This window comes from Asterias rubens, chromosome 2, assembly GCF_902459465.1.
Source record: "Asterias rubens chromosome 2, eAstRub1.3, whole genome shotgun sequence".
NCBI classification, from domain to species: domain Eukaryota; kingdom Metazoa; phylum Echinodermata; class Asteroidea; order Forcipulatida; family Asteriidae; genus Asterias; species Asterias rubens.
Window position 1 is genome coordinate 18,771,820 of NC_047063.1, and position 26,080 is coordinate 18,797,899.

At 38.0% G+C, this 26,080-nt stretch overlaps 1 protein-coding gene and 1 long non-coding RNA gene across 3 annotated transcripts in view; one reads left to right on the forward strand and one right to left on the reverse strand.

The window, feature by feature from the left end:
* On the forward strand, positions 1 to 13,745 carry LOC117306102 (origin recognition complex subunit 5-like). 2 transcript variants are annotated; one of them, XM_033790883.1, is made up of 10 exons: positions 1 to 475; positions 2,082 to 2,196; positions 3,009 to 3,305; positions 3,846 to 4,038; positions 4,658 to 4,788; positions 6,071 to 6,210; positions 7,162 to 7,384; positions 7,788 to 7,898; positions 10,503 to 10,615; positions 12,594 to 13,745. In XM_033790883.1, the coding sequence occupies exons 2-10, from the start codon at positions 2,098 to 2,100 to the stop codon at positions 12,640 to 12,642; spliced, it is 1,356 nt and encodes a 451-aa protein (XP_033646774.1). In that variant the 5' UTR covers positions 1 to 475; positions 2,082 to 2,097; the 3' UTR covers positions 12,643 to 13,745. The 2 variants fall into 2 exon arrangements, with proteins under 2 accessions (XP_033646774.1, XP_033646773.1); XM_033790882.1 differs by having other exon boundaries at positions 2 to 475; positions 2,085 to 2,196.
* LOC117306144 overlaps positions 9,565 to 26,080 on the reverse strand; it is a 23,655-nt gene continuing 7,139 nt past the window's right edge. Inside the window, exons 3-4 of the long non-coding RNA XR_004520887.1 lie at positions 23,393 to 23,457; positions 9,565 to 9,792 (exon numbers count right to left, since the gene is read on the reverse strand). This is a non-coding gene — a long non-coding RNA (uncharacterized LOC117306144). The remainder of the gene's footprint in view (positions 9,793 to 23,392; positions 23,458 to 26,080) is intronic.

The window sequence follows — 26,080 nt, forward strand, 5'->3', positions numbered from 1 at the left end:
TTTCCCCAGCTCGAGCTCATTTGCAATATGTCACAAGTGCCAGCATCTGACTTGTTTTAATCTAGTAGTATCTAGCTGTAATTGTTAATGATTCATGCGCACACCCTAAAGTAACCCGCAAAAGAGGCAACTGGTCCAATTCTTCAATCTTATGTCTATTAATCCCCTCGATCAGTATTTAATTGAAATAGAATCAGGTTCAAAGTGCATTTGCTTTGCACATAGGCCTACCATGGAGGTCACAATTGAGACCAATAATTGTCACTTTAAGATAAGCATTCCTACTCCGTCAATGAATCTGAAGTTGGTCACTCAGTTGTCACAATCTAGTTTGTGTGCGCGCGCGACATTCGTTTTGTTCAAGAGCGACAGTGTCTCAGCGATCATTTTCATTGCACACCTCAACAAAGAAGCAATGTTTATTTATGCTAATTGATTGTTAGGTAACTTCTAGTCATTGTGGAGGTCTTTGATGGTATGTATTTTACTACTATTTCCATCGAGAATATTCCAAACTCTTCTGCTGACGACAGTGTGCATGGAGGTAGAAAAGTGTCACACTCAAATCACAGTCCACACTGAGTGGGACTGTCAGGTCCACTAGTGGGACTGTGACCATGGAGGTAGTGAGGCTTTTCCTTCCTTCATGGTGTGACTGGATAAGCCTATCAATTCATTCAATTAGTACCATCCATTTGGTACGGTAGTCAGATCCTGTTGGCTCACTCACTCACAGTCACACGTTTCTCTCCTTGTTTGCCTTTAATAATAAAAATTAATATGTAGACCCCGGTTGGTTCGGGCCCGGTCGGAGCCTTGCATTGCATTAATATATGGTATGGTGTACCGGTACTGTAGATTGGCTTGATAAGGATCAGTATGTTCCTACCTCACTGACACTGGCAGTCACTGCTTGGAGTTTTCCTTATGATTGCGAATATGGGGTTAAATTCCTCTCATCTCATGTCTAAAAACTCTAAAACTTAAATTCCTTCTTCAGGGTTCATCTTCTCTACAAAATATTGATGTGAATACTGAATGCGATGTTTCCATTGCAATTGCATTATAATGCTGCTTTTTTTACACCGACTAATTTAACTTAAGAATTTAGTTTTTTTTATAGAATTCAGATTCAAATCGATACTTAACCCTCCTCTCCCGACAGCCGCCAGGGGGTACAATATCGCAACTAATTCAAATCCATGCTTGAAATATATATTTTTTTATTTCGTAAAAATCTGCGTACTTACATGTACCAGAAAAGGGTTATCAGCCAAAAGACATCACAATTTTGACTGGTAGCCTGCTCATTTCTGCAACGCACAAAATTGTTCAGCAAAATAGTCTGCTTATAGCTGATGTGACCTCAGACGTCACTTGAAAACCATAACATGACTCGCGCGCATACCACCGGGCAAAACCTTCAAATGTGTTTTGGCAGCAAGCTAAAAAGTGTATGCAATCTTTACCATGACTACCTGTCTTTTTGCCCGGCGAAACATGACGTATACATTGTTTTGTCAACAGAGGGCGGTTTGAATGTAATGTAAACAGGTCACATCGTCTATAAAAAGCAGCTCTACTTCTACTAGGTACTAGTATGTAGAAGTATTATTAAATAAGGCCCAGCTATCGAAATGCTGCCCGTTCAACCCTATAGAATGAGTGATGAACGTAGGTCTGTCCATAACTTGTTTTAAAAAAAAAATATTTGTACTCGTTGGACATTTTTAGTCATTTACATAATATCGAGACATCATCATTAAAGTGATGACATTTGTCAACCCAAGGATCAATGTCTATTAAATTAAATTTTTTCCCTTTAATCACTTCACATATAAAAAAAAAAAAAGATGTTAATTTATGTCACATGCAGTTGCCATGGATTTAAGAGTCAATCAAATATTGTACGCCATAGGATTATATTTAAAACTGATGGAGAGTCCCTGCAGTAACTGGGACTGAGAGTTTATATTTATAATTCCATACAGCCACAGGGCCTGCTTTGATCATGAAGAAACATCCTCTGCCAATTAAATGGCAATTAAATCACTGTGAAACTTTTCAATTTTTTTTTCCAGCAGAATTGTCACCAAGATGGCGGATGTTGAGATAGATTCGGAGTGTAGCAACATTAACCAGATGATCTTGTGCCGCCAGAAGCAAGTTGCGCTGTTGAAGACTCTGATGGGAGAGGTGGGAGAAACCTTCAAACAGTGTTTACATTTTGATTGACTCTTTTGTAGGGGCCAAATTTCATAAAAAACTTGCTTAGCACAAACAACTTTTGCTTTGAAAAAATAGGTTACTAGCCACAATGCCATAAAGATACCGTTGCTGTGGCTGCATGGTACCCCAGTCCTTTCTAGCTTATTCTAGAAATTTTCTAAGCAGAATTTTCTGCTTAATAGCTTTATGAATCTATCCCAGATGATTTGCCCACCCAGCTGCCCAGCTGCGGTAATCGTACTCCCAGCTGTCGGCAGCGCTGGCTCTCGGCCACGTGCCTTAGACCAAAGAATTTTACCACATGTTAAAAAGACCTTTTCAAGTTGATTTGTCACATTTTTTCCTAGAAGAGGTTGCTATTATCCACAAAACACTGTCACGATACGAACCACTCCACGAGAAGCAGTTCATTTCGTGAGAGCGGTTTGTGGATGATAACACCCGCTATGGGGGAAATTGTCACTAATTAACACTTAAAGGTCTTCCACCAAGGGAAACTATGGTAAATCGAAATCCTCAAGCACGAGGATCAAGGTTTACGATTGTTGCAACAAGCAGATGATGCCATCATGTCCTAAACTTTGGCTTAATGGAGTTATTGGATTCGAGCTAAATTCTTTTGTGTAAATTTTGACTCTCAAAATGGTGGACAGAATGTGTGTGCTTCGGATTTTTAAATTGGTCACAGTTGAATCAGACCAACTGTAGTTGGGATGATTCGATAGCTGGGTGAAACACCAATAAAGTGATCCACCCAATACTTTCTTTTTATTTCACAGCCATCACAGCCAACATGTCCCTCAGTGTTCATTTATGGCCATGGTGCGACCGGAAAGACTCTCGTAGTTTCAACGCTCCTGATGACGATGTCATTGCCCCATGCAATAGTCAACTGTATAGAGTGTCAATCGTCACGTCAGCTATTGGTCAGAATTCTGGACCAGGTGGCCAATCATGAGCCTCGTCCTGAGAACAATTATTGCAGTTTGAATCGCTGCGAGAACATGAGCGTGTTTGTTCGACTTCTAAAGAAAACTATTGAAGAGAGGGGAATTCAGGACCAAACTGTTTATATTGTGAGTCTATAGACCAATCCATACACAAAAGTGCTGTACGCTGCCATGGCCGTGCGCCTCCATTGCTGGGGCACTGGCTTGGGCATTGTGTTATACATGAAGACATGGAAAACTTGTTAGGTTTTACTCTTTATGCAAATTGTCTTTCTAAATCATTTACAAATTTTCCCTGACAGGACAGCTAATTGACTAATTTATGTTGAATTTACTTTATTAAATATTTGAAGCTAAACATAGACTGAATACTGAAACTCTGACAAAGAAACTGTCCTCCTTGAAGAAAATAGTTCAAACAAATACAAAATAAAAAGGTGGTTATTCTCCCATTTAAAAAAAAAACCACCAGGTTGATCAACTGTTGCATTTTTCTTTAGTAAATAAACACACAACAGACACACCCACTCTTACCTAAGGAACACCGGCTTATTATGTTGTGATGTGGATATGACCCTCTTCTTTAGGGTAGAAAGGTTATCTTTTTTTGCACCAGGCAGAAACCATTTATTGAAAGAATGATTATCCAGCACTGTATACACATAGGTACTCGACAAAGCTGAGCGTCTGCGCAACATGGACGCCAACATCCTGCCAGCATTTCTCAACCTCTCTCAGCTCTCTGGATGCAACGTATGCGTCGTACTCCTCAGCCAAATCGTCTGGGAGAAATTCCTCTTCGGGTTCGGCTCCAACTTCTTCGAACCTTTCGTGATGCACTTCCCAGACTACACAAAGAGTGAGTGGAGAATTATCTCTAGCCTTATGGTGTCCGATCTCGAATGGTTCCTTTCTATATCGGATGGGACGTAAAGCCATGAAGCACCTTGTAAACCATTACATGGTGCTATATAAAAGGAGCAGGGGTCGATTTCACAAAGAGTTAGAACTGGTCCTAACTTAGGACCAGTCTTAGGAGATATCAAAAACGTATAGCTAGTCCTAAGTTAGGAGGAGAGTTGTCCTTTCTCTATGGGAAGAATAACTCATCCTATCTCAAGATAAGACTAGTCTTAACTCTTTGTGAAATCGACCCCAAGTCTCATACTGTAAACATAGCCCTACATATTTGCTAGGGAAAGGGGTAGAGTTCAAAATGTAGCACCATTTTGTAAATTGTTGTTCTCGACTGATCCCTGCTGAAAGTTGGTATGTGATCTTGGTCGAGTGTATTATTCTTGGGTCGTGTTCTCATTGTTGGGGCATGCAATCAGTGCACTTAGGCCAAGAACACACCGCCTGAACCTAGCCCGAGATGGCCCAGGCTAGGGGAAGGGGTAGTGTACCAAACCAGAAGAGCCTGGTTTCATATCTGAGTCCGTTGGTCAGCTATCGTTTCCATTTTGTATTTCTGATAGATGAGTTATTGCATATTATCGCTAAGGATACTCCAGAGGGTTACTCGGCAGACTTCTACTCGTCCTACGTCAACTTACTCATGAGTATATTCTACATGGTGTGCAGAGATCTCAATGAAATCAGGCATCTCGTGAGTTTTGTTGGCTCAGTCCCAGTCCCAGTCATTTTGAGATGAACTAGTCAGGATAATGGATGGACAATTCAAATATAGAGCCAACAGGGCTTGAATTTGGGGGAGAAAATACACAAGATTCCACGAACTTGTAGCTCCACATTTTAACTGGACCTGCAGAATATATTTTATAAGACCAGAATAAAAATGAGGTGAACAAGTACTAAGAGAAGAGTTATCTCATTTGTCATGCAACTTCGATACTCGATATAAAAGTGAAAGATGTATCATATTCATTTGTTCTATTGATTGATTGATTGATTGATTGATTGTCAAATTGTTTCACAAAGACACTAGACAATGAGGTACTACTGTTGTTAATCAATTGAGAAACAAAAGACCACCAGGCTTCTCCTGGTCCTGATTTCACTGGCCCAACGCTAAAAGTACTGTGGCCTCCGGCCTGATGCGGTCCAGTGTTCATATCGAGCCCTGACCAATTTCCATCACATACATGTATAATGCTCATCGCACATGAATATTAACGTCCCAGTTTAGAGCTATTGCAGCTTACCGTGGAGTATACAGCCTTTTGCTGCCTAGTATGCAGTGCATAAAGCAATATCAATCACTTGGAACATCTCTGCCCTCACATGTACCCATTTACCTACTGGGTGATGAGAAGCAATTAAACTAAAGTGGCTTGTTCAAGGTAGAGCTATACCAACTCTCCCTGATTCTGACGGAAAGTTCCCTGAACATCAACCAATCAGTCCATGTTCTGATGAACATACATGTTAATGGCAACCTTTCTGATTATTAATTTTGGTTCTTACCCATACACTGATGTGTGTGAGCACTGTATACTCAGTACTTTCCCGAATCCTGTGAAAAAAAATATCACAGGCATGTGGGATTCAAACCCATGACCCTTGCAATTCTAGAGCAGTGTCTTACCAACTAGACTACCGAGGTTGCCCGGTAGCTAGAGGCAGTTCAAGTCCTCTGATTATGAAAAATTTGTTCCTCTTATTTTGGATGTGACTTTAATTATCTCCCTGATTGTTGTACAATTTCTCCCTGATTGCAAGATGAAAATATTGGCAGCTTTGTCAAGGACACAAGTGTCACGACAGGAATTCAGACCTACACTCTGATGACTTCCATCACCAAAACTTTAGTCTGGTACTGACAGATCGCTTAGCCATGTCACCTGAAGTAAAACCTGTAGGTTCCACTAAGGTAATATAAACAAATAATGGAGCCAAATATTACATTTGTTTGTTCAATTTTCCAACAGGCACAGCTAAATTTTCCCAAGTACGTTGAACCGATCACAAAAGGGGAGGCAACTGAAAGGGACTCGCACAAGTTGTGGAGACATATCGAACCCCACTTGAAGAAAGCTCTTCAAACTGTCTACCTCAGAGAAGTAACAAGGTATGAAGGGAAACTTATTGGGCACTAGGTGGCAGCAGACTTATCGTTTAGAATTCATTCTAAGGATTAGGGGCTGTGACTGGATGTGACCATGTAAACCACTTCGGTTCTGTGTGTTGAAAAAATATTCTGTGGTTTTATTTTTGTGGAGATTCTTTACTAAATGTTTTCCTCCGAAAATGTTATTGCCACAATGGAACCCTGACTTGACGAAGAAAAGCCAATGGAGATTCTCATTGGGATTTGATGTTGAGTGAGAAATTTGAGTAGTAGGCACTCACTGTGATTTGCAAAACCTCGGACGTGAGCCATAGCGGAAAATCTTCCACGGTGTTCTGGAATCTAAGGTCAATGTGAAGTGGTATTTTGGCTGGTAGCCTTATTCTGGTAATGATAATGTTGTGCTCTGCTCCGTTTTGTACTTGAAGGCAATATAGCTGATTTCACAAAACGCTAGGATTAATCCTATCTCAAGTTAGGACAAGAAACTTGTCTTAACTTAGGATGGGTTACTAAGGTTAATCCTAAGTTAGGAAGTGTTTGGTGAAATCTTGACACCTTTGGTTATAGTCAAAGACCAGTATACTCACTTGGTGTAGCCCAACATATGCATGATAAACCTGTAAAACTTTTGGCCCAATCGGTCATCAAAGTTGCAAGAGAAGAATGAAAGTAAAAACACCCTTATTGCACAAATTTGTGTGCTGAGGGATGCCTAATAAAAGGCTTCGGGCCTGAAGTCTTTTAATATTTGATTGAGAAATTACCTCTTTCTCAAAAAGTCTGTTACTTCAGAGGGAGCCGTTTCTCACAATGTTTGATACTATCAATAGCTCTCCAGTGCTCGTAACCAAGTAAGTTTTTATACTAACAATTTATTTTGAGTAACTACCAATAGTGCCTTTAAGCAGCTCTATGAAACCATTCTTTCTACCCCTTATGATATGACAGTGAACAATGGGAGAAGTACCAACTGGGTGAGACCAGCCAGCAGGGCTTACCTTCACAGCCTAGTAGTCTATCATCTAGAGCCCAGATAGAGCTACCGTTCTACTCAAAGTACCTACTCATCGCTGCGTATCTGGCCTCCTACAATCCGGCAAGGTACGACCGTAGGTTCTTCTCCAAACACCACGGCAAGATTAAGAAGAGTGCTGTCAACCGGAAGAAAGAAGTGAGTAGTGATAAAAGCGTTTGGGTACTTTTTTGTACGACACAAAACACAATGTCCACAAATTTACGTTAAACTTACACAATTTGAAGAAAATGAGAGTACAATGTAAAAACCTTGCCTTAAAAAATTACTTGTCAAGGTGCTCTAGTTTTTCAGAAATGAGTAAAACATTGTCACAAAAAAAGTTACGTCATTAGTTTTCATACAGTACTGCAGTAAGCACTGGAAGGTTAGCATGCCTTTTCGTGTGCTCATGCAGCTGCGCTATGCAATGGAAACTCGCACAGTCAGAACAAAATGGTTGAATTGCCATCCTTCCTCCTAAAATATGGGCCCGTCTTAGTTTCAAAACATTTTGTCGGTACTGACACCACTGACTACTGCTCCTATGATCTCATTGCAGACCAGCCATCAACTCCTTGGACCCAAGGCATTCCCATTGGATAGACTCATGGCTATATTCTACAGCATCGTCGACTCCAGAGTGGCTCCCACAGCTAATGTCTTTTCACAGGTAACGTTTAAAATCAGTAAAAATAAAAATAATAGTAAGAACACTTACAATGCACGCCTACCTGTCAAGTCTTGACGCTAATGCGGCAGAGAAAAACACAAACTAATAGTAATAGACTGCATCGAATAACCCCTTTGTTGCTATGAAAGTCGCCATCTTGTAGGGCAGGCAGTTTGCGTGTGTAAATGCGTACATCAATGAAGCACGCAGCCTTCCCGGTTTGATTTCTACAACATATGCACATACACCCACACGCTTACAGACGCCATGTTGTAGGGCAGGTATTTGAAAGGTGACGTCATATTCGGTACGATCTATATAGCAACACTCCAGAACAGCATATAAACGACTATCAGTCCAAAAACAATATATCTGAAACCAAACCAAACTACTGTTATGGAAGATATGGGTTTTGAGAGCAAGTTTGAAATCACTAAGGGCGGATAGACCATGAATTCTGAGTATAGATCAGATTAGGTCGATCCACTAAGCCCATCCACCATTAGGATTATTATTATTTCATATTTTTGGTTATGAAACCAAGGATGCCTTATCGGTGAACTTAAAGATGCTATGTCAGATTTTTGGCCGATTTGACCCAAAAAGGTATTTTGATGGGGGTCGAGAAAGTTACAAGCTTTCATTTGAGCCATTGCTCGAAAAAGTCCGCCAATTATTAGTAGCAGTGAAATAAAGTGCTCAAAATTAGTTTTTGTCGGGATCCCGACAATATATCACGTGACCAATTCTTATGTGTTTTATAAGAAACATTTTTAAATTTTTGTCACTTTTGACCATTAAAAGTAAAAGTTAAACTATTTTTCGTTAGAGCAAGTGATACTCTTTGAAATACCATTCACTAAAAACAAATCTATTTTTTAATGTTTGGGGCCAAAAATCTGACATAGCATCTTTAATTGATGCTGCTTGCAAGCCTGAGGGAAACAAGGATACTTGCCCATGTGAACCAGAATCACTGGGGTTAACCCCCTTCTCTTCCATGGTAAGCGCTCTTGGTTATTTTATGTGCACTGCAAATCCTAGCTCACAGGACTCTATGGCTTAATGTCCCATCCGAAAAACAAAGCAATTATGGTACGAAACCGTCCTCATGGGGGCCAACAAAATTGAGATACAAATGACACAGGATGATTTGTAGCAACAACTCTTCATTAGAAACAACATCAAAGTGTAGAAACGATAGACCGAAACAGAAGAGTGCACAGTTTCCTCACTTCAGAATGAAAAGTGGACTTTGTCATCGCAATTCCATGTTAAAAGATTTCTTCCAGTCAAGTGGTATCTTCAGATTGTTCAGAAATGATACTGTATGAAAACGTCTTGGAAGGCTTTTACATACAGTTTGTCATGCATGCTGCAGGCTACCTACATTTTAAAATGCGTTTTTTGGGGTTAGATTTCCGAAGTTAATGGCGTCAATGAAGTACTCTAAATTAGTTGTCTCTTTCATGTCAGCTGGTATGAGGTTTCTTTAAGCTTGGTGATCAGCTTTTTTGTTTTTGTACATTCGCACAAATCCCGTTCATGTCAAATTCTCTTCACGTTTGCGTGAAGTACTTTCGGCTCGCAGGGATCACTAATACTGGTAAAGTAAGTGAACTCAAAAGCCGTCTAGTGGCAGATGACTAGCATTCTCACCTTTTTTCCCTCGACTCGTCAACTTCTAAAGATGCTCCTTAAATGTCATCTTGGAATCACATCAACCGTGTCCGAGCATAGAGATCTTGTCCTTTTTTCTTTTCTTCTCCAATCTTCCGATAGTGTTTCCATGGATGATACTCAAGTACTTCATGTTCCCCAAGGGGAAGGTCGTAGGCAGCTGTCGTGCTGAGTGTTGTTCTCATTCCAAGTAGCATGCTTACACGTTGGCCTCCTGAAAAATATAATTGTGTTAGCTGGTCATCAAATGTGTGTATTTTGTGAGCACCTGTGTTTTTGTCAATTATTTTTTTACACTTTTTGAGAACAAAACACTTCTGTTTGCCCAATTAATGGAAAACAAATTGTACTTACTATAAAGTATTAAACAAAAAAACTGACCAGGCAAGATGTTTATTTAAGTATTTACTAGGGAAACTGTATAAATTTGGGTTAAACAAAGACAAATTTACAGAAGCAGGACCTGCACGTGAACCTTCGTTAATGTTCAAGTCCCACTTCAGTCAATTTTTCTTTATTCTATCCAAAACTTAAGAAGCCATTTTTTTTTCGGGGGTGGGGGGGGGGGTGGGTACAGTACCTGTGATTGGGTAACAGGAAAATGATATTCTTTATTACCGCTGCAACTTTTACTCCTACCAAAACGTGCTTGTTTTATCATCTCAGTTTTTAAGAAGCTATTTCCCGCTAGAAACGAGGCCTATTTTCTCAGAACTTTTTCTTGTTGGTACGGTAGTAAAGTATGAGTAACCTGAAAACGATATTCTTTATCCCTGCTGCAAACTTAACACCCATCAAAATCCTCTCAGTTCTGAGATGCCATTTCCCGCCAGAAACAAGACGTCATTTTGCCCCATTTTTTTGGGGGGGAAGAAGACAGTATTAGTGACGTTCCGCTCTTTATTTTATTTGTATGCCACACAGATTTCGTCCCTAGTTACCCTGCAGCTATTGGCTCAAGTGGGACACGAGGATCAGCTGGATACGCCAAAGTACAAGTGTACAGTGTCCCTGGAGTTTATACGCTCTATAGCCAGGTTGGTCAAGAAATATTTATCGTCAAACATGGAAAGGGGGTGAGGGCGAGAATTCATGTTTTTTTTGTGTGACAACTTCATGTTGTCGTAGCCCATTTTCGTGACAGCTCAATGATCAGTGTATCCTGGCCAACATTTTGAACAGTTGATGGTTATTTTTGTGTTGTTCTCCTTACTTTTTCGATTTCATTTTAGTTTATATTTCATTCGGGTCAAATACTGGATTGGTATTTACAGAGCTGGCAACTTTCTCTGATTCTGCGGAAAGTTTTCCAATAATAAACATTCATAAATACCTCAGACAGTTTTGCTATTCCTATTGGTGGAGAGCGCGTCACGTGGGTGTGTATAAAACTTATAAAACCTGTTTATATCCAGTAAAAAGTGTTGAAACATGGGCGTGATACGCGAGCTCCCACCTGTGCTTATAAGACAGTTTCTTCATTCCTATTGGTCGAGAGCAACGGCCGGGACAGTTGTGCCACATCACGCGATATGCGTGGCACGCACAGCATTCCCTTATAAGGAGTTGTTTACCCGATCGGGCCGAGGGCCTTACCATTTCATTGCTGGAGGGGTGTTGTGTTGAAAGAAATCATTGAACAATTATATTTTTTGCATTTATTTTACTTTTTGACAAAAAAGTGTTGATGTTTTTGACCGAAAAGGTATTTATGAATGGGAATCAAAGTGTGTTGAATCGGTTTTCAACTAGTGGTTTTAACCCAACGAGGCCTGGTTCTTGATAATTTTACCGAGACGAAGTCGAGGTAAATTATCGTTGGGATTAAACCACTGGTTGAAACCTCTTCACCACACATTGATTCCCTTAATTATTTCTATGTGTTCTGAAGAGCAAACTTGATAATTTCCCAGATTATGGAAACCTTTCCCTATTATGTTGAATGTAATGCCAATGGTAAATATATGATATCTCCCTGATAGCAAGGAGATGCAATGTTTGCAGCTCTGTAACCATCATGACAAAAATTAAAATCATTTCAATTGTGAAAGTTCACTTATTTAAAGACTGATATTTGCCATGCGATGGATGGAAACCAATTTCTGCTGAATTGGATTCTCTTTATTTTATTTTATTATTTTTAAATCAATAATAATAATAATAATAATAATAATAATAATAATAATAATAATAATATTAATAACAATAATAATATTAATAACAACAACAACAACAACAACAACAACAACAACAACAACAGCAACAGCAACAGCAACAGCAACAGCAACAGCAACAGCAACAGCAACAGCAACAGCAACAGCAACAGCAACAGCAACAGCAACAGCAACAGCAACAGCAACAGCAACAGCAACAGCAACAGCAACAGCAACAGCAACAGCAACAGCAACAGCAACAGCAACAACAACAACAAGACTTGTAATGCGCATGTATCCAAAACAAAACAAAAACAAAACAAAGAAAAACAGACACAACAACAACAACAACAAGACTTGTAATGCGCACGTATCCAAAACAAAACAAAAACAAAACAAAGAAAAACAGACACAACAAAAATTAGTCCTTGAAAAACTGTGACATAAGATAAGTTTTGAGAAGAGATTTGAATGTTGTGGTACAAAGACAAGTTCTAAGATTAAGTGGTAGAGAGTTCCAGATGCGTGGCACAGCTGAAGAAAAAGACCTGTCACCCCATGAGTGTTGAGACTTGGGTTCAATGAGAAGAAGCATGGAACTTGATCGAAGATTTCTTGATGTAGTGTAAACTTGGAGAAGTTCAGAAATATAGAGGGGAGCCTTGCCATTAAGTGCTTTGTGGACAATGAGCATCAGCTTGAAGATGATTCGTTGAGAGATAGGGAGCCAGTGTAGTTGTTTCAGAATGGGGGTGATGGAACAGGATTTCTTAGACATTGTCACAATGCTATAAATACTATATGTGCACTCAGTAAGTGTTGATCAACAAGAGTGTCCCATTTGTCTTTTTTCTGAATTCAGGACTGTGAGCTTCGACGTCATACGCTACCTCTACGACTTTGTGAAGTGAAAGATACGCAATCAATTGTGACTTTGGGATCAAATGTCAAAGATCAAAGGACAGAAAGGACTGCACTTTCATTTAAGCAAAGAGCAACAACGAGACAAGGACAACCTTACAAGTGGAGACTGTGTGCTACTCTAGTAAATACTGGCAAATAATATGCCCTGTACTGTCCAGTACCTGACCACACTTTGTGTGGGTTTTAAAGTGTTGGATTTGTCACATATTTGTTGGTTAAGGAGGGTCCTAAGAAATATTCTTGCATTTATTTTTCTTCTCAAGTTTTATGCGTTTCCTTCTTGGGACCCATTGGTGGTCATGCATTATTCATTATGAATAAATTATGAATAAAGAGCAGATTTAGAATATGAGGAAAACAAAGGAAGAATTGGTTCACAACAATTATTAGCTCAAATCTTAAGGGAAAAGATTCTGGGTTTATTTGGTAAAAAGAGTTTTGTGTGAATTGAGCAGGCATGCGATAATTATGGTTTAGTGGTGAAACCAGACATTCCCAAGGGGGGGGGGGGCAAGGGTTCTGAGTGGATGGGTCCCTCTTTGAGGTTTTTGGGGTAATGCGAGGTTCAAACTCAAGTTACTGATTGTTCAATTCTGCATTTCTCCTATAAAGTAAATGTACTTTTGAAATACTCTAGTTGTGCACATGGGATTCAGGAAGCTGTTTTAATTTACAGTTGCCATTACAGTCGCACTTAAAGTGCTAAAAGCAAAGGGTCTTTTTCACGTTTGGGTGTGTGTCAACTTTATGTTTTTTGATTTGATTTGATTTGATTTGATATGAAATGGTTTATTAAAAACAAAGACCATTTTAGCCAAAGGCAGAATTGCAGTCAAATTACAAAGAGAAATGGTAAAAATTTCCCCACCCTCTCTGATTCTACATTTGCCCTCACCCTCTTCCAATTTGATCCAGCATTGTGCTAGCACATTCAATATTATTTTAGTAATGAAATACAAATTTAATACAATTTACCCCCTGATTAATTAGTGACTTAACTTAGTTAAGGCACAACATATTTCCAATGTATCGACCGATAAGGTTGCAATTCACTATGCAAAGAAAATAAATGTATACTTTCATATTTAAAGTATGGAGGATCAGTTTTGTGTTATTACTTGAGTTTTGTTTTGTAAAGTTGTTTTATTATTAAAGCTTTCAAAAGATGTTTTCGGAACTAAAACAGATAAGTATACTCGACGAAACCATAGCTGCAACAGAAATTCAACCGTACAAGTCATAGTCATGACTTTCATCTACAGTTATGAGGTCTCTACAATTTATGAGATCTCCACAAGTATCTAAACAAGGCATATGACTTATAGGCCTATATTTAAATAAAATTTTGTGTTCTTGACTTGTGACACAAGTTGTAGATTAACCCCCCCTTAAACTTTCGAACAATAAAGTTTTGGACTCCCGTGATAAAAAAACTAATCGTTTTGCTAATTAAAGTTCTCAACAACTACAGCATTGGGGGTAGTTTACACTATAACCATCTTTACACCGTGTAAGTTACGTGTAAATATGTGACCATTTTAAGATATCTTCAATATTGGGCCTACTAATGTCGTGCAAACTATTCCCTTGAGGAGATGAATGCGGACAGGGTCGAGTGTTTTCAATTTGTTAAAAATGAAGAAAACGATCTACTTTAAAGGAACACGTTGCCTTGGATCGGTCGAGTTGGTCTTTGAAAAGCGTTTGTTACCGTTTGTTATAAAATGCACGGGTAGAAAGATGTCTTAAAAGTAGAATACAGTGATCCACACAAACATGCCTCCAAACTGCACGGTGTTCCTTTTACCTCGTCGACTAACACGGTCGGCCATTTATGGGAGTCAAATTTTTTACTCCCATAAATGGCCGACCTTGTTTGTCGACGAGGTAAAATGAAAACCACGCAATTTCGTGGCATATTTGTGTTGATCATCGTATTCTACTTTTACAACATCTTTCTAACCATACCGATTTTATAGCAAACGGTTATAGAATGCTTTTCAAAGACCAAATCGACCGATCCAAGGCAACGTGTTCATTTAAAATTAAGAGGCGCTTCAAAAGTTCTGCAGTGCAAATTACTTAACAGAGGCTTCACAAGATTAAAGGCTTTTGTTTAAGACAGCGTAGCTCCTTACAAATGACGTCAGAGCATTCACAAAATTCTCGAAATCCGAGAGAAAACACAACTATCCAATTATAAAAGGAGTTAAAACATTGAAACAATCCAATAAATCATGAGAGAGCGCCTCTGATCAACTTGAAAAAAAATAAAAATAAATAAATACCGATGAAAAAAAGTAGGGCCTGCATCAAGAAAGTACAATTACATAGTGCATCAAAAAGCACAGACTGCAATTAAATTAAATTAAATTATACAAGGCCAGCTTTGTGCTGAGAACATTCAAACATTATCAAAGCCATAATGAAATTGAATTTAAAAGTAAAATGTGAGTCTACGTGCCGGGTGACTACAAGCAAGCGAGCCGACGAGGGAATTCTAGCCAAAATCGATTTTTTAAAAACCTAATAACAACTTGTCCTGAATTTGAAATTTTCCTTTTGGTATAATTTCCATGCTTTAATCAATTCAGTTCGTCAAATTCACATTCAAGTGACATTCGAGTTTTGATACAACCACGGATGCATTGGACGTTTGTGTTCATGTAGACCTATAATTCGACGAGAGTTTAAAAAGTATGGCAAGTATTTTTATGGCAATGTTTAATTATGTCAAGAAGCAATGAACATTCTCCCCTTATTGATGTCCGTGCCCCCTCCTCGTCCCAATTTATAGTCTAGACTTTGGGGTTTGGACATGTTCCAGAATAAGTGTTTAAAAAAAGTTTCTGAAACATAATTCTGCATTTATATACGCAGACAATGTACCTTTTTTTACACTAACGCCAGATTTTCTTTTCAAAAGAAAGTACATTAAAGGCAGTAGACACTATTGGTAATTACTCAAAATAATTATTAGCATAAAACCTTTCTTGGTGACGAGTAATGGGGAGAGGTTGATGGTATAAAACATTGTGAGAAACGGCTCCCTCTGAAGTGCCATAGTTTTCGAGAAAGAAGTAATTTTCCACGAATTTGATTTCAAGACCTCAGATTTAGAACTTGAGGTCTCGAAATCAACCATAAACGCACACAACTTCGTGTGACAAGGGTGTTTTTCTGCCATTATTATCTTGCAAGTGTGATGACCGATTGAGCTCAAATTTTCACAGGTTTGTTATTTTATGCATATGTTGAGATACACCAACTGTGAAGGCTAGTCTTTGACAATTACAAATAGTGTCCACTGCCTTTAAAAGGGGCGCTGAAAAGGGGCGTGTTAAAGAAAAGGCAATGGATTGACAGATAGCCCCCCCCCCCATTAAAAAACATGCGCACCTCCTTGTGCCCCCTGAAATAGTACCCTCCGCCGCCGATAACAATATCGATGTTTTTGCTATCCGTACTATTATCAATAAAATGGAGTCGAAAACTAAAGCTATTTATTTCACAAAAAACCACCACAGTATGTGTCCATGGTGAAGTTCAAAAATAGAAGAAGAAAATTGATTGACGGCAAGATTTGGGAGTTTGTTTTCAAATGATGTGTAAATAGGGAAGCTATCACCTCCGTCAAATGCGTCATTCTACCTTGACCACTTGACAACAACGGCCACAAATTCTGAAATGTCAGTGACCGCAAAAGTGACGCCTGGGAAGATTTGTCAAGACAATTTTCCCGTCTCTTGGGATTTCGTTCTGCACTCCGGTGATGACGTACAAGAATTGTTATCGTTCTCCAGAAGATGGGAAGTATTACTTCCACCCTGTTTGTCTTTAAAGGCACTGTTGTAGGTTTCACCAAACTCATCCTAATTTACTTTTAAAACATCTTTTCAACCCGTGCATTTTATAACAAACGGTTACAAACGCGTTTTATAGACCAACTCGTCCGATCCAAGGCAGGGTGTTCCTTTAAGTTCCATATTCGAAGACGTTAGGATGCATACATCCTAAGTTGGGACGGGCTAACTCGTCCTAACTCGAGATGGGATTAATCCTAGCGTTTCGTGACACCTTTGGTACTCACTTGGTGTATCCCAACATGCGCATATCATAACAACTCTGTGAACATTTTGACTCAATTGGTCATCGCAGTTGCATTGTAAGAAAACAAACTTTGTTTACCAAATTTGTTTGCGTTTGAGTGAGAAATAACCTCTGTCTCAAAAGTTACTTTCAGAGGGAGCCGTTTCTCACATGTATGTTACCATCAATAGCCCCCCATATTGCTCGTTACTAGTAAGTATTTATGCTAACAATTACCACTAAAACGAAGAAAGAAAGAGAGTAGCCGTCGATGCTGAGTGTACTGCTCTTGCTACTTTGGTTGTCAACATCGGAGTGGCATATGAAGTGTGAACATGGCCGGACAACAATATCACATCATGACGTACATTAACAGCAAAATCATTTTAGTTTTGTTATGTTGGCAATGTGGTCAGATACGAGGGCCTCAAGGTAAGTTGATAGGTAAACTGTTGACATTTGAACGTCTGGTAATAGAAAGCAATATATAGTTGAGTAGTTTATTGTTGGGAGAGTCTTAGGAGAGTAATGCATTTTCCCCGATCCTTGAGATTTTCACAGTCAGATTGATACTTAAAATTTTGTTTAATTCAATTTACAGAGTTTATTTTCTTTCCGTCTACAGAAAATTAAGTGCCAATAACTTTTTTTTTACAAATCACTTTTAAGCAGTACAGCATCGTTGGTTATTATTTTTAAAGAAAAGAGGCCAGTCATTCTCCCAATTTTCTAAAAATTGTTTGTAAAGTGCCTGCTAAACCTAAAAGCAACAATGAAGTCGCAAGGACTGCATCCACAGAATGGAACAACATCCCTTCTTTCATTAAAGCCGCTAAATCCACTGACCAATTCAAAAAACTTCTGAAAACGAGTCTCTTCCCTGTTTAAGCTTTTCTCTTTTTCTCATGCTTTTCAAACATTGTGTTTGTAGCTTTTCCGATAAGTTTTTGTTGTTTTATTGTGCATTCTTTCAGTTTTTGTAAGCGCTGTGATATAGTTTTCTATGGGGAGCGTTTCTAAATACCTGTTATTAAATGCGGTCCTAACCTTGTACCTAAAATAATAGCAACCAGATTGATCGCTATTATTGTGTACAAATTACACTAATAATATTATGCTATACCTCCTTGTGCCACTGGCAACATCTATTTGGATTTACATACAATTTTCTCGACTTATACGTAGATTAAAATATGTTAAAATTATTAGATGTTTAAGACAGAATGCGTCTTTAAAAGGGAAAGATGAAAAGATGGCCGCGGCGTACTAGGCCAACAGTGATCATGAACGGTCGATCTCCGAGCAGCGGTCGGGTAATATTTTTAAAGGTTTGATCTATCCGCAGCCACCAGACGCCGGGGTAAGTAGATATCAAAAAGTGATTAGCCTAGAAATGTTCCCGCGCAAATCCAATCATAATATCACAATAATTCGCTCATTAAATCTGGATTTACTTTCCCTAAGTATTTAAGATGCAGACAGAAACTGAAAGACAAACACCGAGGGAATTAAGTTATCCTTTCGTATCGGAGAGCTTGATGTAAAAAAAAGAAAACCGTCTTGCCGCGTTTTTTTTTTTTTGATTTGAAATGTTTTCTTTGTTGGAAAATATTTTGTTGAGTGATTTGCATATTATGAATGTCAATGACATGTCTCAATTAATGATCTATTCCTGTCACTCGCTCTTGAGCATGATATCGTTTTTAAGTGCGAATTGCACAGACGTTATCAGAGCAAAGGACTTGCCGACACCCCGGAATATCACACTGAAGGGGTTGTTCACCTTTGGTTCAAGGCTTCTTTTTAAAGACTGTTGGTTTCCAAACACTTAATAATACAAAATAATATAATATCGAAGTCTTATACGGCGCACGTAACTACCAACAAGGTACTATTAGTGAATTTGAAGTGAAACTTAATTGCGGCAAGATCTCGTTATGCTGACGTAACAAAAACAGCATTTATTCAATATTTGAACAATACTCAACCCTAATTAATAACGGCACGCGTCAGAAATATTTTCACAAAAATTGGTAAAGATATTAAGTTGACTAATATTTATTCGTATAATATAGATTTCTTTGTAATTACCATTGCTCAGAGAACATGCACACAAGAGGGGGAAGATAAGTAATAAAGCCAAATCATGCGATAAAGGCCTGAAAAGACAACGTTGACATCCTTACACGCTATTGTTCTTAATTTCTTTCAAAATTTGTTTGTAAGTTTAACATTTTGATTGAAATTGTTTATGGTGTAAGTTTGATAGCCCCACCCAAAATAGATATATTTTTGCTATTGCTATAAAATGTGTCTAGCCCTATATATAATTTTAAAAAGTCTCTTACAAAATATCCCACTTTGTATTAAACACGAAGTGGAGTACTTTAAAACACATTTTCTAATCATAAGTGTGAATGATGCGTTTAAAAAAGAAAATTGACAAAAATAACAATGATTGATTTTAAGCCCAAAACATTCCTCACCATTGTCGTGTTATTGCCATTGTTTTTTCCTTCTTCATAAATACAAAGGTATACCTTTACCAGACTATTATTACTAGATTGGTTCACGAACCATGCGTTTAATTTGAATACCGTAATGATTGACGGAAACACTCAAGAATCAATGCCCATCGGCAGATGTTTTCAAGAGGGGGGCCGACTTGCGTGATCCGACGGGGCAGAAAACTCCCGCCATCGGACCGCATGACCCACGATCGATTGGAAGTGGAGATAACACGCAAGGAGCCATTAGAAATCCAGCGCAGAGTGTTATTAGACCTATATACTTGTATTTCATTTCTTATCTTGCTGTTCTATTATTTGATCACGGCAGAGTATTTTTTTGTATTTGTTCGGTCGACATTCCGAGCTCGGCAAAGATTGGTATAAATATTACGGGGTAGAATTCTAGCTCCGCAATGGTCATCTTGTTTGAGCAATCGAATTTCACCCTTTTTAAAATGATCTCCGTATGGAGGTTTTGTTTGTACGTTATAGCCGCAGATGTCCTCGTGGTGTTATTTGAACAACCGGGTTCTTTGAATTATTCACAAATACACAAGTGTAAATAAAGATCAAGTTTAAGATTCGTTTTCGTGATTATAGTCTCCACGATGTTTAATATTTAGGGGCTGACTTGTTTTTTCCCATTTAGTTTTCTTTGTTCATTTCACGACATAAAGCAGTTTAATATTTACTATGAAGTGTTAAACAGGTTTCGTGTGTATAAAATACTTTGCATTGGTAGCGCCTCCATTTTAAATGAATTCGGTTACATTATTTAAAATGTGAGTGGTTCAAGCGTTCTTAATGGTACAACTCATGTAAAACATTTTGCTCTACTACCGTGGTACATTTTTGAAGGAACACGTTGCCTTGGATCGGTCGAGTTGGTCTTTAGAATGATATTTTAAAAGTAGAATATAATTATCCACACAAGTATCCGTCGGAATTTATGGGAGTCAAATGTTTGACTCCCATAAATGGCCGACCGTGATAGTTCGCAAAGTAAAAGAAAGACCACGCAATTTAAAGTATTCTACTTTCTAATTATCTTTCTAACCATATGCATTTTATAACAAACGTATACATTGCTTTTCAAAGACCAACTCGACCGATCCAAGGCATTAATACGAGCCGAAATTCGCCCACGTCGGCCTAATTACCTACTTATTTAAACAATATCACAACAGATCAGTTAAAAGGACGTTTAAAATTCCAAGTAAGTTATTTTTTAATTTGGATTTTATCAATCCAATCCCACCAGACAGACAGATTTTTATCCTTTCATTTTTTATGTCCGAGGTCGGCCGTACCCTGTTATCTGGAAAACGGGATCAAGTTTAAAGAGCAAATGTATCACTGACATTAAAGGACATCGATGGAGAGGGCGGTTTCTGCATCAATATTAAAGTTTCCGCTCTATTAAAGATAAAAAAAGAGAGATTTCTTTTCAAAGGCTGACCTTTGTCTTCAAATTGAAGCATTTAACCTCCCTTTTTTGACCCATAACTCAATATTGTTCCTTTTAGCAAATTCACATGCATAAGGTTGATTATTTCCCAAAACGCTAATAGTGTGCGCACAACATTAGTTATAGTATGAAACTATTAAAATTATCACTGATTTTAACTCAACTTAAAGGTGGTCAGGGCGGAATACTTAACCTAGAAATGTTTAAGCAAAAATGGTAAAGTCTTTGATCTCGAGAGTCAATGAGACGAGGTTTGAAAACAGTAAAAACATTAAAAAAAATTCCCCGGGAACTTTCTCGTGACTTAGATGACCGATTGAGCTTAATCTTTGACAGGTTTGTTATTATATTTATAATAATGGGTCTCATAAAATTCAGATGTTGGCAATTAAAACATATTGACCGGGAGAAGTCCATGGAAGAAAAACTGTCATCAACAAGATGTGACATCCAAAAGTCTTGTCATAAAAAAACCCTAAATGAATAAGAATACTAAAAAAAATTAGTAGAGTAGATGGCCTTGTTGTTTTCGATCCAACCAGGACAATCTTTTAGAATACTAAACATATTACAACATCATTTTTGATAACATCGATCAAAAAACAAATATCCCCACAAAACATTAACACCGCCGGTTGCCGGGTATGATTTAATGATTAATGAATAACTCTATGTGGCTCCCAAATAGTTATTTTATAGCCATTGGACACTTTCGGAACAGAAAAAAAATAAAAGTTCACAGATTTACAAATAACTTATATTGTTTATAGAAGGTAATGGTGAAAGACTTCTCTTGAATCATTAATGCATGATATGCTTTACTTTTTGAGAAAACATTCAAACAATTATCAATTCTCGATATCGAGAATTATGGGTTTATTTTAAACATTATATAGTCATGACACGGCGAAACGTGCGGAAACAAGGGTGGGTTTTCCCGTTATTTTCTCCCGACTCTGATGACCGATTGAGCCCAAGTTTTCACAGGTTTGTTATCTTATATAAGTTGTGATACACGAAGTGTGGGCCTTTGGACAATACTGTTTACCGAAAGTGTCCAATGGCTTTAAACTAGCGCACACCCGAGTACATTTATAAACCTCAATTTGCAGAATTTAATTTTGGAAGTGAAATTGTGGAGTAAAGAGAGCGACGATTACTGACATTATCAGAGCCACAGCCCCGTTGCTAAATCGAGGTCAAATATGTTAATTATTTAACGCGTCATTGATTGGCTTATATCGAATCTTGTAACTTTTGGTCGAGCACAAATTCACAGGATATGAATATCTTCTGTAATCCTGCAACCGGTCTGGAAAAGTCAAATGCTGAACTTCAAGAATAGTACAATCGATAGGTGACTGTTCAATGAGACGCAGTGGAAAAAAATTGTACCGAGTGTAATTCAGATATCATCTTCAAGTAAACTTAAAGCCATTGGACACTTTCGGAACATAATTTTTCTTTTAGGTTCACTTAACAAATAACTTACAGGGTTTACAGAAGGTAATGGTGAAAGACTTCTCTTGAAATATTAGTCCATGAAATGCTTTAAGACTTCTCTTGAAATATTATTCCACGAAATGCTTTACTTTTTGAGAAAACATTAAAACAATATCAATTCTCGATATCTCTTGAAATATTATTCCACGAAATGCTTTACTTTTTGAGAAAACATTAAAAACAATATCAATTCTCGATATCTCTTGAAATATTATTCCACGAAATGCTTTACTTTTTGAGGAAACATTAAAACAATATCAATTCTCGATATCGAGAATTACGGATTTTATTTAGACTAGTCATGACACGGCGAAACGTGCGGAAACAAGGGTGGGTTTTCCCGTTACTTTCTCCCGACTCCGATGACCAATTGAGCCTTAATTTTCACAGGTTTGTTATTTTATATAAAAGTTGTGATACACGAAGTGTGGGCCTTGGACAATACTGTTTACCGAAAGTGTCCAATGGCTTTAAAAGGAAAGCCAACAATTTGTCATCATGGTCAAGTGGTTAGACCGCACGACTTGCATAGTAATCATGATAGGTAATCATTGTAGGTTCGAATCCTACCAAGCTAACTGCTGATTTGACAATGACCAGAGTAAGTAATGATAATAATCTGTTTTATATAGCACTTATTTATAAGCACCCGAAGGGCGTCTCAAACATTTTCACCTTGTCACTGTCACCCTGTCACTTCCATGGTTCATTTAATTAATTCCTTAAATTATTTCAACTCCGGGGAGTCAGTATACAGCCTGTGCTGTCAAAATACGAACGCACTAAGCTGGTATTGTTGTCTATAGTTTTTAACCACAATTTCTTGTTCTTAATCATGACGTTAAACCGATAATTGTACCTTGTATGTTTTTATGAGAGAGATTGGCTGTTACTAAGCTTGTGGTGTTTTCCCCAATTTCTAGGGGGTTTGCCGAGAGCCCCTAACATGAAGAAAACAAGTTGAGCTTTTTGTGAACATTTTGCGTATTGTGGTTGGACAGTCTTGCCACATCGAGGCTTGAATATTTTCTTTATAATTTTGTACAAATTTACATCTACATTTTGTTTTCGGTCGAAGTTTTATCTTGTATATTATACTATACTTCTAAAGGGTGTTGATGTAAAATGACACAACAGAATTAAACATTTTTAAGGTTTGGAACTTACCCGCTGATGTGGTTGTTTTGCTGGTGAACTTGGATTTCAGAGTGGAGAGGGAAATTATCTCAAGCCTGATGTGATATTGAACAAAAAGTAGTAAAAACACGAGCAATACTGACCCTGGTTTTCTCTGCTGAAGATATTTACTGTTAAATTGGAGTTACTAGAAAGTGCATATTTTAATTTTGATATAATTTTCTTTAACGAGAGATCACCTAACACAATGCCACGGAAGGCTATACTTCAAGGTGAGGATTCACCTGATTTTGATAAAGAGTATGGTGTGTTAAAAGTATGGGCAAATTTGGCGGGGGGGGGGGGCAGTGCCACATATCGGGCTTGGTATACCCTACCCTATACATTACTATACTTCAGTGCGCAAGGGGAGTAAAGATAGAGTTATATGAAGATAATATCGAGTGTAACTAACATGCTAGTTAAAACATGCAGGGAAAATGTTAAGCATACTGAATTTGCACAATTTTCCCCGTGACAGGTAGGGACTTGTACACGACAAGGAAACCAAGGATGTCAATTCTAGTGTGCAGAAGAAAAAACAAAATTGCTACCCGAAGCGCAAATGAAGGTTAGTGTCTCTTAACTCAGTGTTTAGCCGACAGCTAAATTCAACAAAGACAATGAGGGAATAATAAAGAGCCCGAAAGGTCACGTCGATGATTCTCAGCCGGCAAGGGTTAAGAATTACACCCCTAGGGGGCGACCCGATCGCAATTATTGTTTTCTCGTAGTATAAAATTGCCATGCTCAAACATTTTCCTGATTTTTTTTTTAAAGGAATTTCTTTTTTTGAATCGATTTAGAAAAAAACAATAATTCCCCAATGAAAAGCACGACGACAGAGGCAGTTTTGGTGCACAGAAAAAAAGCGATCCGCTCGTTGGGCCAGCCATTTGTCTCATGGGCTGTGTAGCATGGATATCCTCCAGCTTATATTTTGTTACTGAATGTCCAGTTAAAATGGTAATGTAAGTTTAAGGGGGGGGGGGTGATTTTACAAAGTGTTAGGACAAGTCCTAACTTAGGACTAGTCCCAAAAGAGATATTAAAAACGTATGGCTAGTCCTAAGTTCGGACGAGTAACTCGTCCTAACTCAAGATAAGACTACTGTCTTAACTCTTTGTGAAATTCACCCTGTTGGTAACTACTAAGAATAATTGTTACTGAATAACGTACTCTCGCAACGAACAATGGATAGCTGTTGTAAAGCATTGTAAGAAACTGCTCCCTCTGAAGTAACGTATATTTTTTGAGAAAAAAAAGTAATTTCTCAGTCAAATTTTAAAAGCATTCAGGCCTGAAACATTCAGGCTAGACAATTACTAAAGGTGTCACCACTTGTTGGCATTTCTTATTCTGAAGCGGCAAAGAACCCTTCAGGGTTTGTCCGGATTATTTTTCTTTCCACAAGTGTCATCTTAAAATCAACGTACTAATCTTTTAAAGCCATTGGACACTTTCCGTAACGGTACTGTCCAAAGGCCCACACTTCGTGTATCACAACTTATTTATAAAACAACAAACCTGTGAAATTTTAGGCTCAATCGGTCATCGGAGTCGGGAGAAAATAACGGGAAAACCCACCCTTGTTTCCGCACGTTTTGCCGTGTCATGACATGTGTTTAAAATAAATGTGTAATTCTCGATATCGAGAATTGATATTGTTTTAATGTTTCTCAAAAAGTAAAGCATTTCATGGAATAATATTTCAAGAGAAGTCTTTCACCATTACCTTCTGTAAATCCTTTAAGTTATTTGTAAATCTGTGAACTTTTTTTTTCTGTTCCGAAAGTGTATAATGGCTTTAAGAAACTTGATGATGATACCGTAAAAAGCATCCGGATAACCGTAGACCGTAGACTGAGTTTGTCATTAAAACTCGGTGATACGCACTTCAAACCTTGAAGTGTGCAAATGCTCTAATGGTTTGTCACAAAGCAATGTTAAATGTTACCCCTGGTCCCATCTTGTCTTGTCTTGTAATTGTTGTATAATAAAATTGTATTGTGTTGTATAATCTTCTCTTCTCTATAATTCCCCAATCTTCTCATCATGTTCCTCTTGTCCAATTCTTTTTAACTTTTGTTGTTGTTGTTGTTGTTATTGTCTTGTATGTGTCTTGTTTCATGTGTGTTTTGCCTTATAGTATTTTGCTGTCTTCTCATGTGTTGCCTTGTCCAGTATTGTCCTGAATTGACTTGTCCCGTCTTGTGTTTCCTTGTTTTGTCTTGACTTGCCTAGTTCGTTCTTGCCTTGCTAGGTCTTGATTTGACAAACTATTTTTGCATCGACTTGTATTGTCTTTTCATGTATTGTCTTGTTTTGTCTTGTCTGGTCTTTTCTTGGCTTGTCTCGTCTTGGGTTGGCCTTGCCTTGCCTTGCTGTATCTTGCCTTGTCTTACCAATATATAGTGTTTCCTTGACTTGTTTTCCTTGCCTATAACAGTCTTGCCTGGACTTGTCTTGTCTTTACTTAATACGTCTTGTCTTATTGTTTTGTCTTGTCTTGCTTTGTCTTGACGTGTCTTGACGTATTCTTGACCTTTTGCAACATTAAACTTGACATCTTCGATGTCGTTTTTAAGCAATGCCATTACTTAGCTTTCTGAAAAATGAGATTATATGACCAACACCTTTGTCATTTTTTTTTATACAATAAAAAATTCTTCTTTGAA